The sequence below is a fragment of the Bombina bombina genome, chromosome 3 (assembly GCF_027579735.1).
Source record: "Bombina bombina isolate aBomBom1 chromosome 3, aBomBom1.pri, whole genome shotgun sequence".
NCBI classification, from domain to species: domain Eukaryota; kingdom Metazoa; phylum Chordata; class Amphibia; order Anura; family Bombinatoridae; genus Bombina; species Bombina bombina.
In genome coordinates this window covers 534,433,387-534,452,652 of record NC_069501.1, presented here as the reverse complement: position 1 = coordinate 534,452,652, position 19,266 = coordinate 534,433,387, and the positions used below count along the sequence as shown (strand labels likewise).

At 38.1% G+C, this 19,266-nt stretch overlaps 1 protein-coding gene across 1 annotated transcript; it reads left to right on the top strand.

The window, feature by feature from the left end:
- The first annotated feature begins 13 nt into the window (after positions 1 to 13).
- GPATCH3 (G-patch domain containing 3) lies at positions 14 to 18,851 on the top strand. The gene is made up of 6 exons (XM_053706990.1): positions 14 to 358; positions 10,064 to 10,467; positions 13,369 to 13,543; positions 15,452 to 15,630; positions 17,910 to 18,037; positions 18,149 to 18,851. Exons 1-6 carry the CDS (start codon positions 43 to 45, stop codon positions 18,318 to 18,320), a joined length of 1,374 nt encoding a protein of 457 aa, XP_053562965.1. The 5' UTR covers positions 14 to 42; the 3' UTR covers positions 18,321 to 18,851.
- The last annotated feature ends 415 nt before the right edge of the window (positions 18,852 to 19,266 follow it).

Here is a 19,266-nt window from a genome sequence, read left to right as displayed (position 1 = left end):
ACAAAGATGGCGGTCAATCACATGACCATATTCTAAAACAATATGGCAGCTCCCGGTAACCCAATCCTTTTCATCGTTACCGGGATTCCTAGCAGTTTTCGATCGGCACATCTCCGTCATTACTTCAGTCAGTTCACAGAGAGCGAAGGTTTCGTGTGTTTTCATTTCAGACACCGGCCTGAGCGGCGCGGAGAAAATGCAGAGAGTTTCGGGACATGTTGTTGTCCCGTGGCTGTTACTGCTGATCGGGCCCAGAGCTTCATTCGCATGTATGGAGGGAAACCCTGGTTAGATGTGGACGGAACCCAAGTCCCTGGCCGATGTGTCATACATAAGGTGAAAGACGGACCTGATACAGGTACACAATGTTCACAAGACTGACTTTTGTAGAAGCTATAAATACGCTCAGCGAAAATCAAAGTATTATGCGTTTGTTCTGCAGTACATATTGACATAGTGATAGAACAGACATGTCCCTCTTGAGAAAAATGAAGTAATATTAATTGGGGGGTTGAGGTCTGATCTAAAGTTTAGTGTTTGTGCCTGACAAAGCAGGGCCTCTAGAGTCTAGGTCCTTTTGCTCATCCATTGGGGGTATCTGACAGACTTCAGAGCCAGAGATCTTCTTTGATGTGGGTATGGTGCTGAAAGAGGGACTGCAAGGCTTTGGGGTTTGGATGTGTGTTTGGGGCTCCAGGGCATTGATGTCTAATCTGATGTGGTTGTGGGTCTACAGGGCTTTGGGGTCCTAGTCTTATGTGGGTATGGGTCTACAGGACTTTGGGGTCCTAGTCTTATGTGGGTATAGGTCCAAGTCTTATGTGGGTATGGGTCTACAGGGCTTTGGGATCCAAGTCTTTTGTGGGTATGGGTCTACAGGGCTTTGGGGTCCTAGTCTTATGTGGGTTTGGGTCTACAGGGCTTTGGGGTCCTAGTCTTATGTGGGATTGGGTCTACAGGGCTTTGGGGTCCTAGTCTTATGTGGGTATGGGTCTACAGGGCTTTGGGGTCCTAGTCTTATGCGGGTATGGGTCTACAGGGCTTTGGGGTCCTAGTCTTATGCGGATATGGGTCTACAGGGCTTTGGGGTCCTAGTCTTATGCGGGTATGGGTCTACAGGGCATTGGGGTCCTAGTCTTATGCGGGTATGGGTCTAAAGGGCTTTGGGGTCCCTGTCTTATGTGGGTTTGGGTCTACATGGCTTTGGGGTCCTAGTCTTATGCGGGTTTGGGTCTACAGGGCTTTGGGGTCCTAGCCTTATGCGGGTTTGGGTCTACAGGGCTTTGGGGTCCTAGTCTTATGTGGGTACGGGTCTATAGGGCTTTGGTCTGATTTTAGGTGGGTGTAGCTAAATGTAGCAACCAATCAGCAAGCACTACTCAGGGTGCTGAACCAAAAATGGGCCAGCTCCTAAGCTTATTCCTGCTTTTCCAAATAAAAATAGCAAGAGAGCGAAGAAAATTTGAAAATAGGAGTAAATTAGAAAGTTGCTTAAACTTGCACGCTCTAGCTAAACCATGAAAAAAAGAAGGAAAAAAAAGTGTTAAGCACCCCTTTAAGAGCTGACCTGATGTGAGCTAGTTCTGGCTAGCAAGCCCCAAATGGCCACTGAAGGTTGTTCAAACATCAAACGGGGGCTTCCTTAAAGGGACATGACACCCACATTTTTATTTCATGATTTAGAAAGAGAATGCATTTTGAAACATCTTTCTAATTTACTTCTATTATCTAATTTGTTTTATTCTCTTGATATTCTTTGCTGAAAAGCATATCTAGATATGCTCAGTAGCTGCTGATTGGTTGCTGCACATAGAAACCTCATGTGATTGGCTCACCCATGTGCATTGCTTTTTCTTCAACTAAGGATATCTAAAAAATGAAGCAAAATAAATAATAGAAGTAAATTGTAATGTGGTTTAAATTTGTATGTTCTATCTGAATCATGAAAGAAAGATTTTGGGTTTAGTGGCCCTTTAAACTTTTTTTAATTGTAGGCCAAAAAAGGGTAAATGAAGCTATGTTACCATTTATGCTTATGCATTGGGGACTTACAGGGACATGAAACCCAAATTGTTTCTTTCATGAATTAGCCAAATCATACAATTTTAAACAACTTTCCAATTTACTTCTATTATCAATTTTACATCATTCTTTTGGTATCCTTTGTTGAATAAGAAGCAATAGGAGCTATTTGAATACATTGTTTGAGCCAATGAGAAGAGGCAAATATGTGCAGCTGCTCTTGAACCTACCTAGGTATTCTTTTAAACTAACGATACCAAGCGAATGAAGCAAATTAGGTAATTAAAGTAAGTTGATAAGTTACTAAAAACACAAGAATCTGTGCCAGTGTCTTGATAAAGACTGCAGAAGCCGGACAAAATGTGTAGACAGGGACGGTCTACATATAGTATTGAAACTTCAGGAGAAGAGATTGATCTAAAGACGTTTGCTAACAGGACTACGTACACATAAATGGAGGTGTATAGTGCTGGAAGGGAGAGCACCCACTCGGACATTGAAACCTGCTGACTGTGTGTTGTCTAAAGGCACTTTAAATATTGCCCTCTTGTAAGTGCAACTGATTATATGCTCATAGTAAAAATTTTAAATCTTTCACCTTGAGTCGTGGTTGCGCTCTTTCTGTTCTTGTGTTTTTAGTATCTCGTAGTCTGAACACTCCATAGTGTTCAGTGAATATAGAAGCTCCACCATTGATCCGAACATAACGGGAGAGGTTTTACTTGCCAGAAGCCAAGATCTTCAAAGCACATCTATTAAGCAAATCTACCATACTCCTGCAGTCACAAAAGTTAATTGCGGTCCGTGTATGTTTGGGATATATCTAGGGGTGCAACTAACGATTATTTTCATAATCGATTAGTTGGTCGATTTTTTTTTTTTTTTTTTTTTGATTAATCGGTTAAAAAAACCAAACTATAGAAATAAAAGCTTACAGGGAATACGTATACTAGTCTGTGACGTCTGTCACATGATGATATAGGTGGCCGGCAAATGGGAGAAGAAAAAAATAATTTGTCAGGTAAAAACAATGCTTACTTATTTGAAATTCAGAGTAGGTGTTAAATCATGACTGCAGGGTGTGAGGGTTTTAATCTGATTCTGGGGGCACAGTATGACTGCAGGGTGTGAGGGTTTTAATCTGATTCTGGGGGCACAGTATGACTGCAGGGTGTGAGGGTTTTAATCTGATTCTGGGGGCACAGTATGACTGCAGGGTGTGAGGGTTTTAATCTGATTCTGGGGGCACAGTATGACTGCAGGGTGTGAGGGTTTTAATCTGATTCTGGGGGCACAGTATGACTGCAGGGTGTGAGGGTTTTAATCTGATTCTGGGGGCACAGTATGACTGCAGGGTGGAAGAGAGTTAGGGGCCTATCTATTAAGCTCCTTAATGCTGTCCGCCTGCTTTGAGCAGGTGGACAGACATCGCCGGAATTCAACCCGATCAAGTATGATCTGGTTGATTGACACCCCCTGCTGGCGGCTGATTGGCCGCGAGTCGACAGGGGGCAGTGTTGCACCAGCAGCTCACAAGAGCTGCTGGTGCAATGCTGAATACGGCGAGCGTATTGCTCTCCACATTCAGCGATGCCTGTCAGACCTGATCCGCACTGTCGGATCAGTTCCGACAGACATTTGATAAATTGGCCTCATAGTCTGATTCTGACTCACTCATGCTGCAAAGAGAATAGACCCAGTATTTTACACAAGCAATAGCATATCGACTAGTATTTGTGCTCAGTTTGTTCTAAATATTTTTTATTATAAATATTTCATATATCCTCCAAAAATAAATTGTGCAGCATGGTATTCTATTCACAAAATAGAAAAAATAACTCAATTACTTCAATATTTAATTTTTTGTTCTTTGTTGGTTTCCTGTTTGCTGATTTTCACTATGTGTGCCATTTTTATCTTTGCTTTCAGAGCACTGTTCAACCCCATGTCTAACCCTTCCATGTATATGGTGGCTTATTTAACCACTAACTTGCAAGAGAAAGGTAATGCTTCTCTTGGCTTTAGACTAGTTTAGATCAGAAAAAAACAGAGGGCATTGTGGGACAAGAACCTTTATGTTGGAAGTGATCGGTACATTTAAAAGCTGCTAGTGGTTATTGATATTGTTTGCTGTAGCTGGCTACTACTTAACGTTGCTTATTACAGCTGCTATTGTATGAACTGCTGACTCGGTGACTCCAAATGTTTATTATATTATATATATTATTGTATGCTCGGTTCAAGCTTCTCTTGGCTTTAGAGTTGGATAAAAAAACAGTCAGGTCAGAGCTAATGGATTATCTCTCCTTGGGTCTCAGCAAGTTACTTGATCCGGACCCTCACCTTGGCCTCTCCCCTTCCATGCGATCCGGTCCCCGCAATCTCCTCACACCTTATACGATCCTAACAGATAGCTCTAGTCTTATATTAAAAAAACATCAACTGCTGACTGCATACAACACTGCTTCTGTTAGGATCGTATAAGGTGTGAGGAGTTTGCGGACCGGATCGCATGGAAGGGGAGGGGCCAAGGTGAGGGTCCGGATCAAGTAACTTGCTGAGACCCAAAGAGAGATAATCCATTAGCTCTAACCTGACTGTTTTATTATCTAACTCTAAAGCCAAGAGAAGCTCGAACCGAGCATACAATATAAAATATAATTAGCAAAAAGAACATTATTAATCATTTGGAGTCACCGAGTCAGCAGTTCATACAATAGCAGCTGTAATAAGCAACGTTAAGTAGTAGCCAGCTACAGCTAATAATATCAATAACCACTAGCAGCTTTTAAATGTACCGATCACTTCCAACATAAAGGTTCTTGTCCCACAATGCCCCAAAGTATGCTCGGGTATACCGTGAGGTTTATTATCTCTGACACTCTGTCAGTTTCCTGCACACACATCAGCTGACCTAAAAGCTGGATCGGTCACGGCTAATAATTACATCCTGCAGTTTTCTTCTCTATCGCACTTCTTCTGACTTCACGTCTGACTTCACTTCTCTCTTCCTATACGTCTTCTCTGATCTCTTCCCCACTCAGCAATAGGCACGCCTTCTCTAGCGTGGCTGCGTGCTGCAAGCAGCCCAACTAATCGACAGATCAACTAATCGATGATGAAAATCGTTGACAACTATTTTCATTATCGATTATTATTGATTATGTTGATTAGTTGTTTCAGCCCTAGATATATCCCTAATACAAACCTTAAATAGTATTTACTATTACATAATAAGTATTATCATCAATATTTTATTAACCTATACTCAAGATTATTATTATATTTTGTATATTTTTATAATATATTTTTTTAAATTATCAGTTATATCGAATTGGTGTATAATAATTTTTTAAACTACTGTTTTGATTGATTAGAATACACTTTTTAACTATACACTTGGAATATACCATAGTCTATAATAGTATTGTTTAGTTAGGGCAGCTTGTTTTTGTGTTTGGTTAAGTTGGTTAAAATTGTATGCTCTATCTGCCTCATGAAAGGTTTCATGTCCCCTTTAAAGTGCCTCATTATTATTATTAGATTATAGAAAAAAAAGCTACTACATAATTGTCCTTGAGAGTTATACTGTGACCTATTGCAAATATCAGACTTTAGACATTCAGATTTTGTATCGAGGTATTACAAACAGAATATAAAATACACATTGTAATTCATGCTAACAACAATTAGCAGATTTTTGCTATAAGACAAATGTCCAGGTCCTATTTAATGGTATCTCAGTTGCTAGGTGGAGTTCATTCTTGATATAGTCTTTGTCCTGAGTAAGAGGTGAAATGATCAGAATACCAGATTAAACCTCAGTGTCTTCTAATAATGTAGCAGTAGCCTAGTAAGCCAAACCAGGCTGAGAGTCAAACAACATCCATTGATAAGGTACAGTAAGGAACAAGTAAACAATCATTGTAAGTAATAACTGAGTGAGCAATATCAAAATAATTATATGGCAAAATAAAAAAAGGCATCCGAGATAGGGGTGTCACTGAGTGTTCTCTTAGGGTGTGGGGGGAAAAAGGGAAGAGAGGATCAAAATCTTTCCTAACATTATTTGTCAAAAAGTATGTATATGGGGATAGGTTATTGAGGACGATAATTCCCAAACAATTCAACACAATTATTTATTTGAGAAACATATGAATCCATGATTCTTAAATAGTCCAAAATATCCATAACCTAAAACCAAGTCGGTGGGACTGGTTGAAGCCAGGCCTGAGCCCCCCAAGGCAGAACATACAGTGATGTGAGATGTTATCGCAGAAAATGCAGCATGTCTGCAGAAAGAACAGGATACATGCAGGAACGGTTGGCACTTAAACTTTGTAGTGCTGCTCCACATTAGACTATTCTCTTCAAACAGAGCTGTGCTCTGGCTGCACTGTGTAAATGTTCCTTAACACAGTGCATACAGGGCAAACTGCTGTTTGAAGTGAGCAGTCAAATATGCAATAGCGCATTGCTTGTTGACTGGCTCTGAAATTTTTTTCAAACCCGCCCCTTAGCCTTTCCCAGTCTGCCTAGCTGTTTATTCTGAATGTAAGAGCACTGCATATTTTTATTACTACATTTCTATGTTAGATCAAGAGAAAAGGAAACAGATTTATTAGACATTTTAAAATTTCTTTTTTTTTTGGATGCAGCTAATTTGCAATGCAATTTTCAACTACTTCACTATATTATAAAACATTAAATATTGCTTAATTCTTCAGTTAACCAACACATTGCAATTAAACTGGTGCCTTAGTGTAACTGTCTAATTTAAAATTGAATTTTATTTAAAAATTACCTGCAGAAAACTTTTCACTAAAAAAAAATCTCATCGCAGAAAGTAAAGAAAAGTTCTGCCTCTGGGCCTGAGCCAGTGTCTTGATACCCAAGAACCAATATATGCAAAACGGTTAATATGGCAAGGGTAGGCTTTCTGGGAAAATATGGAATAATCCTGCAGAAGTAGAGAAGACTAAGTGGATATGTTTGAAATAGCAGTATAGAAATGCTTGATGCTATAGAGGGGTTATACAAGGACATGTCCACCATATGGTTGAAGTAGGGCCTAAATAAATACATCTTCTCCATCACTTGGGTGAATTAAGGGGAGAAATTTTAATAACGGGTGTGTTTGGTGGCCATTTTTAAATTGGCCAGAAACTATATTCTTTTTAAAATAACTTTTTTACCGCTGCTGCTGCATAATATAGAAAGGGGTACAGGGAATATTTGCAGCTTAAATGGACATGAAACCCATTTTTTTTTCCCTTTCATGATTTGGAAAGAGCATGCAACTTTAAACAACTTTCTTATTTATTTATGATCTATTTTGCTTCATTCTCTTGATATCCTTTTCTAAAAAGCATATATAGATAGGCTTGGTGGCTGCACATAGATGCTATGTGTGATTGGCTCACCCATGTGCATTGCTATTTCTTCAGCAAAGGATATCTAAAGAATGAAGCAAATTGGATAATAGAAGTAAATTGGGATGTTGTTTAAAATTTGAATTGTTTATCTGAATCATGAAAGAACGGTTTAGTGTCTCTTTAATCTTTGTGTCCACCCTGCTACAGTATAGCTTTCTCTAGTAAGCTGTAAGACATAACATCTGCTAAACAATGCACTTTACACTAGCAATCTAGCCATATGACAGTGGCTAGCCTTGTCTGCAGACTCAACCGGATTGGCTCTTCTAAATACAGAATTTTTGGCGGAGGAAAAATCTTCGGTCTCTGCTAAGTTACTGGAATTAAATTTCAAAGTTTTAACAAGATGGTATCTTACTACTGCTAGGATCAAAGCAATATATCCGACAGCCTCTGAGACCTGCTGGAGAGGATGCGGAAGCAAAGGCACTATGTTGCATATTTGGTGGTCATGCAGTAAGTTACAGCCCTTCTGGCTAGAAATAGGTAAATACATTAAAAACACTAGCAACCAAGAGGAAGACTATCAGCTTCGGCCTACCACGGCATTATTAAACCTGCTCCCAAAGTGCAAGATACGACTGAAGCTGATACAATTGGCGCTAAACACAGCAAAATCTCTGATAGCCACCAATTGGAAATCGCAAAGTATTCCTACATACCAAGCCTGGGAATCAATGATGGAACGTACAATTCAACTAGAAGAATATGGGTATTTTTTAAGGATGGACATGGAAACCTACTACAAAATACATTTTATTGGGAGACACGAATGCATCTCCATTAACTTTTACTAAGGGCAATTAGGTGGAGAAGAGTATGGGGAATGGGGAAATTAAATTAGACCATGAATACATTGAAATAGGAAACGGAAGGTTTAAATTTAAAGATGAACGGTATTGAGCAAATTGATCTACCAACAAGGTGACCAACATGTGTTTTAGTAGGTTAAGATTAAAGATGTTTCGTAAATGTAACGATTATAAGAAGTACTGGATGATGATATACTACTAAACGCAAGGAATGTATTGATGGTTTCAAAATGTTAAGTATAATGTAATTCCATTGCATTGTTCTGTATTGTTTTATTTCATCCAATAAACTTTAATAAAAAAAAAAAGAGGATGTGTTTACTGCCCATTCCACAACTTTGCACAGCCAGCAATGTTATATTATTATACTATATAACTTCTAAATCTCTGCCTGTTTCTAAGCCCCAGCAGGCCTCCTCTTATCTCAGTGCAATTTATTAGCTTTTGACAGCCAGATAATGCTTGTTCATGTGTGCCATATAGATAACATTGTGCTCATTCCTGTGGAGATACAGAGGTTGATACATTTTTATATAAATGTAGTTGCTAGCCAGAATATTATGGAGTCATATGGACACGCACTCATTGGCTAAAATGCCAGCTTGTAAAAATCACTAAGATAGAGGGCCGGCTGCAGAGACTTAGATAGAAGGTAATCGCAGAGGTAAAAATTACATTAATAGAACAGTGTTGGTTATGCAGAACTAGGGAATGCGTAATAAAGGGATTATGTATCTTTTTAAAGAAAAACCATTTTGAAGTAGACTGTCCCTTTTTAAATTAGTTTTACAAATGTTTAGACTTGACTGGTGTTGTTATTATATAGCAAGACAACAGAAGTGTCTTGTAATTAAACCATGTTTGCTATCCCTTTAAAGGGACATGAAACCCATTAATTTATTTTTTTTCATGATTAAGATAAACATGCAATTTTTAAACAACTTTACAATTTACTTCTATTGTCTACTTTTATTTAGTTTTCCTGGTATCCTTTGTTGAGAAGCAAACTTAGGTAGTCTCAGGAGCTGCTAATTGGTGGCTGCACATATATACCTCGTTATTGGCTCACCTATGTGCATTGCTGTTTCTTCAACAAAGGATATCAAGAGAATGAGACAAATTATATTAGATAATAGAAGTAAATTGGAAAGTTGTTGAAAAAAAATGTGTTCCTTATCTAAATTATAGAACATTTGAGGGTTTCATGTCACTAAGTAGATTTCTGGAAAATTTGAATATTTACAATGTTTAAGGGACATTAAACCCAAACAATGTCTTTCATGATTCAGATAGAGAATACTTTTTTAAAAAAATGTCCAATTTACTTCTATTATCAAATTTATTTAATTCTCTCGTCATGTTATTCTTTGTTGAAGAGATACCTAGGTAGGTTGCGTGCACATGCCTGAAGCCCTACATTACCGGAAATAATGCTGCCATCTAGTGCTCCTGCTAATTTATAACATTGTTGCAAAACTGCTGCTATATAGTGCTGCAGACACGTGCACACTCTTGAGCTTACATTTCTGCTTTTCAAATAAGGATAACAAGAAAACAAATAAAATGATAATAGAAGTAATTTAGAAAGTTGTTTAAATTGTATGTTCCATCTAAATCATGAAAGAAAAAAATGGGTTTTATATCCCTTTTAAGATTATGCTAAAAAGTGTGTAAAGTACAACAATGTATAGATTGTAACACTCTAATAGAACTGTCCCAATTGGAGACTCGGACGTGGCGAGTTTATGTCCAGTTATTACATTTTCTGAGTTCTTTTTTTTTTTAATCTGGCAGATCCCTCAGCTTTTCCCTACAAAACTCGAGGAGAGTTGCAGGAAACGCGAAATGCAGAGGTGGCGCAGACTGTGACAGCGACAGAGCTACAAAGAATGTCTGAGCTGAACCCTCCAGCACTGATGCCCCAGGGGAATGTGGGAACACCTACAGGAGTCTTCCTGCAGTTAATCCGTACATGCCGCCTGCCCCCCAGGCTAATTTCTCGACTGGGACTGCGATTTCCTGGTGCTGGGCGTCATTATGGTAAAGTGCCCTTCAGCTACGCAGGCACAGAGATAGCACACGGGGAGGAAGGGGTTTACACTGCCAGTGGACAGGAGATAACCGAAGGAGGCCATATAAGAGCCAAAGTAGACGCAGACAAAGAGGAGGAGACTATTGAAGAATCTCACTCTGATGATGTAAGTTTATGAATTTATTTTTTTATTTTTTTTATTTTGGTTTTCAACAAACACCAGTGGCTGAACTACAATTGATGCAGCAGGTGGCAAGGGGGTCCAGAGCAGCCAGTCTATACTTAAGCATATGCAGAATTTGTACAGGGGAGCTTTTTATTAGTTCAGGTTACAGGTTCATCCTATCTAATTTATCCTCAACATTATTATACAGAGTAGAATATATATTATAGCTATTGGTTACTACTGAGTTACTTTTGGGGGCCCAAAAAAGTGTGCACAGGGGGCCCTCTGTTGAGAAGGTCTGCTACCGACAAACACACAAGCTATGGAGCATCTTCTTGTGGTCAATATACCTAAAAACAGATCTATTTGGAAATATGCATAAGAAACGCGTCGCGTACAGGCACTCAGTATTCAAATTCAAGTGTTATGGCACAAATATGTAATCGTGCCCTAACTTTTTCTTTGACTAATCTATATTATTGCAAGAAACGATATTGATTTAGAATTTCCAAACCTCAGACAAATTCTCTGGAATTTCTATTAAAGTAACATTTGTTGCTCCTACACATATATCTGCCGCTATTGAGCTACGAAAGTTCTTCATTCAGTTGCTGGAGAATGTCGTTGTAATCAGTGGGGCACATACAATGGCGCAGACAGGGAAAACATATTTCCGTTGGTTTTATGTCACTGATTCTTCATCAGAGCTCTCAGCAGCAACAAATCACAAACTCTGCCAGCATAAAAGGCTACAGCTTTATACAGTTGTGCTCATAAGTTTACATACCCTGGCAGAATTTATGATTTCTTAGCCATTTTTCAGAGAATATGAATAACACAAACTTTTCTTTCACTCATGGTTAGTGTTTGGCTGAAGCCATTTATTATCACTCAACTGTGTTTACTCTTTTTAATCATAATGACAACAGAAACTACCCAAATAACCCTGATCAAAAGTTTACATACCCTGGTGATTTTGGTCTGATAATATGCACACAAGTTGACACAAAGGGGTTTGAATGGCTATTAAAAGTAACCATCCTCACCTGTGATCAGTTTGCCTGTAATTAGTGTGTGTGTGTATAAAAGGTCAATGAGTTTCTGGACTCCTGACAGACCCTTGCATCTTTCATCCAGTGCTGCACTGACGATTCTGGATTCTGAGTCATGGGGAAAGCAAAAGAATTGTCAAAGGCTCTGCTAGAAAAGGTAGTTGAACAGGAAAGGGATATAAAAAGATATCCAAGGAATTGAGAATGCAAATCAGCAGTGTTCAAACTCTAATCAAGAAGTGGAAAATGAGGAGTTTTGTTGAAACCAAACCACGGTCAGGTAGACCAACTAAAATGTCAGCCACAAATGCCAGGATAATTGTTCGGGATGCAAAGACAAACCCACAAATAACTTCAGGTGAAATACAGGACATGTGGTGTGGCTGTTTCAAGATGCACAATAAGGAGGCACTTGAAGAAAGATGAGCTGCATGGTCTTAGTTTCATAACTTTGGCTTGTTTGAAAATTTCTATATCTGAACAATTTCTACACAAACTTAGAAATTCTCCAAAGGGGATGCGGTTTTTGGTTGGCACATGAGTGCTTTCAAAGTCTAGAAACTCATTGACCTTTTATACACACACACTAATTACAAGCAAACAGATCACAGCTGAGGATGGTTAGCTTTAATAGCCATTCATACCCCTTTGTGTCAACTTGTGTGCATGTTATCAAGCCAAAATCACCAGGGTATGTAAACTTTTGATCAGGGTCATTTGGGTAGTTTCTGCTCTCATTAGGATTTAAAAAGAGTAAACACAGTTGATTGATAATTAAATGGCTTCAGCCAAACACTAACCATGAGTGAAAGAAAAGTTGTGTTATCATTCATATTCTCTGAAAAATGGCCAAGAAATCATAAATTCTACCAGGGTATGTAAACTTATAAGCACAACTGTATACATTTTATATATATGCACGTAACATTGTTTTTCCTAATATATTTGAATACATTTGGATTTTATTTTATAAACGTTCATATGGTTTTCACATCAAGCTACAAATTTGAATATGCAATGATACAAACTTTTTATATGGTTTTCACACAAAATTAGAACCTTTTTATACGGTTTAAATTTAAAGATAGTCTGTAGCGTTATTCTTATATGGTTGTGAAATATGAGTTGCTTGCTGTTACCTTTCTTTAATAGGCAGTAAAACGTAATCTGGTATAACCAATGGTTGCATTTTATCAGAAAATATGCATCTGTTCATGCTGCACACATCTGAATCTTGCTGATAAACTGGACAGCACAATATTCTATGGAACCTGTTTCTCCTACTGCAAAGTATCACCGTTAAAGGGACAGTCAAGTCAAAATTAAACTTTCTTTATTCAGATAGAACATGCAATTTTAAACAACTTTCCAGTTTACTTTTTTCATCAAATTTGCTTTATTCTTATGGTATTTGTTGAAAGCTAAACCTAGGTAGGCTCATATACTAATTTCTAAGCACTTGAAGTCTGCCTCTTATCTCAGTGCAATTTGAAAGTTATTAGCAGCTGGACAGCGCTAAATCATGTGTGCCATATGGATAACATTGAGCTCACTCCTGTGGAGTTATTTATGAGTCAGCACTAATTCGCTAAAATGCAAGTCTGTCAAAGGAATTGAGATAAGGGGTAGTCCGCAGAGGCTTAGATACAAGGTAATCACAGAAGTAAAAAGTATATTAATATAACAGTGTTGGTTATGCAAAACAGAGGAATGGGTAATTAAGGGATTATCTATCTTGTAAATATATGTAGAAATGTGAAAAGGATAGGTGCCAGGGGCTACAATTTTGGACTCATGGCTCCTGATGATTTATCAAGCACTACAGTAACATGTTTATTTACTTTACCAGGACGATGATACATGTGAGGAGTGGGAGCGCCATGAGGCTTTGCACGAGGATGTCACCTCACAGGAGCGCAGCAAGGAACGTCTATTTGAGGAGAGGATTGAACTTAAGTGGGAGAAAGGAGGCTCTGGGCTGGTGTTCTACACAGATGCCCAATATTGGCAGGAGGAAGAGGGAGGTGAGAATGACAGCTGTTGCATGTGCAGAATGCGTTTTGGAAAGAGAGATACATCCTGTATATATGGTTCTGGCTGTTTATGCATTTAACTATGTTGCCCAGCCTATACAAATACTGTGGCATGCAGAACCCCTTCCCTCCTATACGCTGCACAGTAATTGCTAGATCCACTCAGGAGCTCTTTTATATCTGTCCCTAATAGGCGACAACAAAGTAGATAATATAAACAGTACTCAAAGTAAATAAGTCTGTGGGTCCAGATAATATTCATCCAAGAGAACTTCGATCCACGATAGCTACTCCATTAGCGGATTTTTTTTTTTTTTTTTTTTTTATTCTATTTTGTTTTTTAATCAGTCACTTCTAACAGGAGTTGTTCCAAAAGACTGGAAAATTGCCAATGTAGTCCCTCTTCATAAAAAGGGTAGTAGGGAAGATTCTGCTAACTATAAGTCAGTCAGTTTGATCTCAATTGCAGGGAAATTAATGGAAACTCTTTTAAACGAAAGACTTGTGTCTTTCCTTTGGACAAACAACTTAGAAGACAAAGGACAGCATGGTTTCACTGCTGGAAGATCATGTCAGACTAATCTAATGAATTTCTTTGATCATGTAACTAAATTAATAGACCATGGAGGAGACGTAGATGTTGCATATCTAGACTTTAGCAAAGCATTTGACACCGTCCCACCCAACAAACGTATTCACAAAATGTATTGCCTTGGAGTAGATGCTAAGTGGGTAGAATGCTGGCTTAAAGATAGATGACAAAGGGTTTTAATTAACAGAGTACATTTAAATGAGGCGTCAGTTACTAGTGGTGTTCCCCAAGGGTCAGTTCTTGGGCCTGTTTTGTTTAACATGTTCATAAGTGATATTAGAAGTGGGCTTAAGGGGAACGTTTGCTTGTTTGCTGATGATACAAACATTTGTGACAGAGTTGATGTTCCAGGAGGGGTTGATCATATGTTCAGTGATATTAAAAAAACTAGAGGACTTGTCAATTAAATGGGATCTGAAATGTAATATTACCAAGAGCAAAATTATGCATATAGGATCCAAAAACCCAAAGGCCAATTATAGCCTCAATGGTACATTACTGACTGTAACTAAAGAAGAAAGGGACTTGAGAATTATTATTTCAGATCATTTAAAATTTGGTGCACAATGCAGTAGTGCAGCCAGTAAAGCCAGTCAAATGCTTGGTTGCATTGGGAGAGTTATTAGTAGCAGAAATAGCAAGGTTCTTATGCTACTATACAGATCATTAGTTAGACCAAATCTGGAATACTGTGTACAGTTCTGGAGACCACATCTTTAGAAAGATATAAATAATAACTAGAAGCTGTCCAAAAGAGGGCAACTAAAGTGGTACATGGTCTAAAATTTAAAACATACAAATAAAGACTATGATCTAAATATGTATATTTAGAGGATAGAAGGGAAAGAGGTGACATGATAGAAACCTTTAAATATATTAAGGGACTTAATAAAATAGAAGCTGAAAGCATTTTCCACAAATAAATAAATGCCAAAACAAGGAGGGTAGCAGATTCAGGAGAAATTTGAGGAAGCATTTTTTTACAGAAAGGGTGGTGGATTCATGGAATAAACTTCCATTTGAGGTGGTAAACACAGACTGTAAAGGAATTCAAAAATGCCTGGGCCATGCATTAGGCTATCCTAAGAAAAAAGTAAACATATAATATGGGTAAACTTGATGGGCCTTTTTGGTTCTTATCTACCATCAAATTCTATGTTTTGTATGGAGAGATTTTGCAATTCAGTGATTCATTTCTGCTGCATATAGTGAAAAATTACTGACTCTTTAAATATTACCCTCTTGGTATTACTTCTTTTCAGATATACTCTTTTTCACCGTCACACTTCCATTTTTCCTTCTTACAGATTTTGATGAGCAGACAGCTGATGATTGGGATGTTGACATGAGTGGCTATTATGAAGAAGGGGCAGGAGACAAAGACGCCAAAGACTATTTGAAAATGCGCCTTGAAAAGAGAAAACGTGATGGCATCAGCACTGCACGGGAAGAGAGTGGTCTAGGGTTATTTGAACAATATACCAAGGTTAGAAGTTTTAGTTTTTTATGATAAAAATACCATATATTATTAAAATATTTTATTTATATATATATATATATATATATATATATATATATATATATATATATATATATATATATATATATATATATATATATATAATCTGCAGGAATCTATAAAAACAAGCGCACAAAAACACCTCATGGTGCAGATCAATTTAATAAGGCCAAACACATATAAAAACGATAAACCCGTAGGTGCTCCCTACTCACAAGTAAAACCTCAATCTTATGAGGTAAGGATTAGCAGATGGATGTCAAAGTGTCCCCACTTATTTCCAGGTACTGTCACCAATAGTTGTCCAAAAACTTGCAGCTCCGGTTCTTCCAAATGTTCCCACTGGAGCACACAGTCAATCCTATCCGCTTCTCTGTGTTTTAAGTCCAATTGTGTATATATAATGTACCACTCTAGTTGAGCTAATAGAAACGCTGTGAGTACCTGCAGTTTACACAGAACTCCACTTCAGCGTGTGTATCTCAATTAACGTAAGGTGGGCGTGGCCTTAGACGCTTCACGGAACTCATCCGCTTCATCAGAGGCTTGATGTCCGCCCACCTCACCAGCTGTGCTTTTAAAAAAAAACATCAATAAAATCAAAATAGAATTTTTGGATATAGTACTTTCAGGGAGTGAAGATAAAATAACTACCTGTCTGTTCAGAAAGGAGACAGACTCGAACAGTTACCTCTATGCCAAGAGTGGACATCATAAAAACTGGATAAGGAATATACCCTACGGTCAATTCCAGAGGCTGAGGAGGAACTGTTCGAGTCTAGTCTCCTTCGATAAAGAATTAGAATATCTAAAAACTAAATTTAAGGCGAAGGGATACCCACATGATCTAGTTGAAAATGGATATACAAAAGCACGTCAGCTAGAAAGACCTACACTAATACAACAAAAACAAAACCATATTTCTCAAAATAGCAAAAAGAATAACCTCTTTCTGACTAAATATAATGAGGAATCATGGCGAATCAAAAGAGCTATAAGAAAGCATTGACATGTATTACTGGAAGATCCTATTCTAAAGAAATCTTTGGATAGGATCCCCACAGTGGTATTTAGGAAAAATAAAAATCTAAAGGACATTTTAGCTCCAAGTCGCTTAAAGCAAGACTCCAAAAAGAATTGGCTTAAAGGGACAGTGAAGTCCAAACAAAACTTTCATTTTTCAAATAGGGCATGTCATTTTAAACAACTTTTCAATGTACTTGTATCAACAATTTTGCTTTGTTCTCTTGGTATTCTAGTTGAAAGGAAACCTAGGAAGGCACATATGATAATTTCTAAGCCCTTGAAGGCCGCCTCTATTTTATTTACTTTTCACAGCAGGGGAGAGCAAGCTCATGTAGGCCATATAGATAGCATTGTGATCACGCCCGTGGCTAGTGGCAGACACTGCACTAATTGGCTAAAATGCAACTATATGCAAAATAACTAAAAGTCATGTGATTAGGGGCGGTCAGAAGATGCTTAGATACAAGTTAGTCACGGAAGTAAAAAGTGTATTAATATAACAGTGTTAGTTTTGCAAAACTGGGGAATGGGTAATAAAGGGATTATCTATCTTTTTAAACAACAAAAATTCTGGTGTTGACTGTCCCTTTAATAAGGCCAATTTAGTTTTTTTCAAATGCAATCGAAAAAATTGTAATACTTGTCCAATTATAGATGAAAATAACAATCAAATAGTATCACATGTTAATGGTTTTAAAAAATCAATACAAACATCTATGAACTGCCACTCCAAATATGTAGTGTACGTTTTGGAGTGTGCCTGCCATTGCCAATATGTGGGTAGGACCAAAAGAACTGTCAAGAGGAGGGTCCTAGAGCATATAGCTAACATTGAAAAGGGGTCCACAATAACGACCCTTAAAGTTTACGATTTCAAAGCAATTGAACAGGTTGTATTGGACGAGAGAAGGGGGGACAGGATATTACGCCTAAGACAAAGGGAGACATTCTGGATCCATTCCCTTCAGACTCTGGAACCTTATGGAATGAATAGGGAGGTGGACATTCAAAATTTTGTTGTGAGTGTGCGCAACTCGGTTTACAGTGGCAGTACACATTTTAGTGTGTCCACCTCTGTAGCATTGTGCTTGTTTTTATATATATATATATATATATATATATATATATATATATATATACACACACAAATACATACACACAAATACATTTTCCCCTTTTCGACTCCCCCGCCCCCTAAATACTTGCTCTTGTACCATCAGGGTATTGGTCGGAAGTTAATGGAACAGCAAGGATGGAAAGAGGGAACTGGCCTGGGAGCCAGTGGGGCAGGAATACCAGATGCCTTAGAAAATGAAGGACAGAACCCCAAGTGCAGAAGAGGATTGGGGTACGTACACCAGAGATATAAAGCAGGGTGTTGTAGAACTGAAAATGGTTTGTGTTGGTGATGATTTGATTTATTTTGTTAATGGTCACATCTCTTTTTCTTTCTCAATAGGTATCATGGGGAGAAATTGCAGAGATTCTGTGCACCTAAGCCTAAATCGCACATTATTTCTACTGTGTATGACCAGCCACGGGTAGAAGATGGTGGTGACACGCTGTTTAGACGTCAGCTTTCATCTGCCATGAAATATGTGAGAAGGGGAAGAACTGGTGGCAATGACTGACTAGGAGGATAGAAGAAAAACGTACATAGAACTGGAGATAATGTACCTGATCTTTTGGCCACTGTAAAATAGTCTAATACAAGATAATGTGTTTTTAAATAAGTGTATTTGTTGGTAAAACATTTTTTTTTTAAATGGTATCAAAACTTTTATAGGACAAAGACATTAAGACCCACAGGAAAGACTTGCAGAAACCTGATTGGAGAGAGATGGGACACAGCACAACAGCAATATATACTCGCCTAATGAGTAACTTGTACAACCCCCTGGGTGCAAAAGATGACAACTGCAGGATGGCGCATACTCATGCACATGACACTGTTATGTTGATGGAAAGGACTTAAGGGACAGAAATCCAAATGGCTTTATAAATCAGATACCTATGTGAAACAGGACTTTTTTTTGCCAACATATATATTTTTAAATTATTCTCTAAAACATATATTAAACAAATGCTGCAATGTTGGGAAGTAGAACTTCCTGTGTTATACATTTTATTAAAATATTTATTTTTTTACTACAATACAAGAATTGTGTAGTTTTGCTGTTTTTGATGATAACAATATCTGAGGTGGTGACTGAATAAGCTTGTGTCACTGACTGTTTTGAGCTGTGTAGTTGTTGTACTGAGAATATCCTCCAGTCGCTTTCATTATCACTAAAGATTGATACTACCATTGAAGGATGGTAATTTCCAGAACCAGTGTAACCATTTTTTAACAGACTATATAATCCTTATATAACTCCCCCTAAGGCACGGGTGTCAAACACAAGGCCCGCGGGCCGAATCCGGCCCACCAGACCTCATCATGTGGCCCGTGTAGCCGCCGCCAGCCTTCACTTGCATACAGCGGCTGTGAGACTGAGTATCCACTTACAGTCGCTGTATGTAGGAGAGACAGGTGCTGCTGGCTGCGCTATGGATCCTGAACAGGGGCTTCCGAGA

Coding starts and splice junctions, on each gene's coding strand:
- GPATCH3 (XM_053706990.1), top strand. CDS start 43: ATGGCAGCTCCCGGTAACCCAATCCTTTTCATCGTTACCGGGATTCCT. Junction 359..10,063: donor GAAAGACGGACCTGATACAG/GTACACAATGTT, acceptor TTAATCTGGCAG/ATCCCTCAGCTTTTCCCTAC. Junction 13,544..15,451: donor TTGGCAGGAGGAAGAGGGAG/GTGAGAATGACA, acceptor TCCTTCTTACAG/ATTTTGATGAGCAGACAGCT.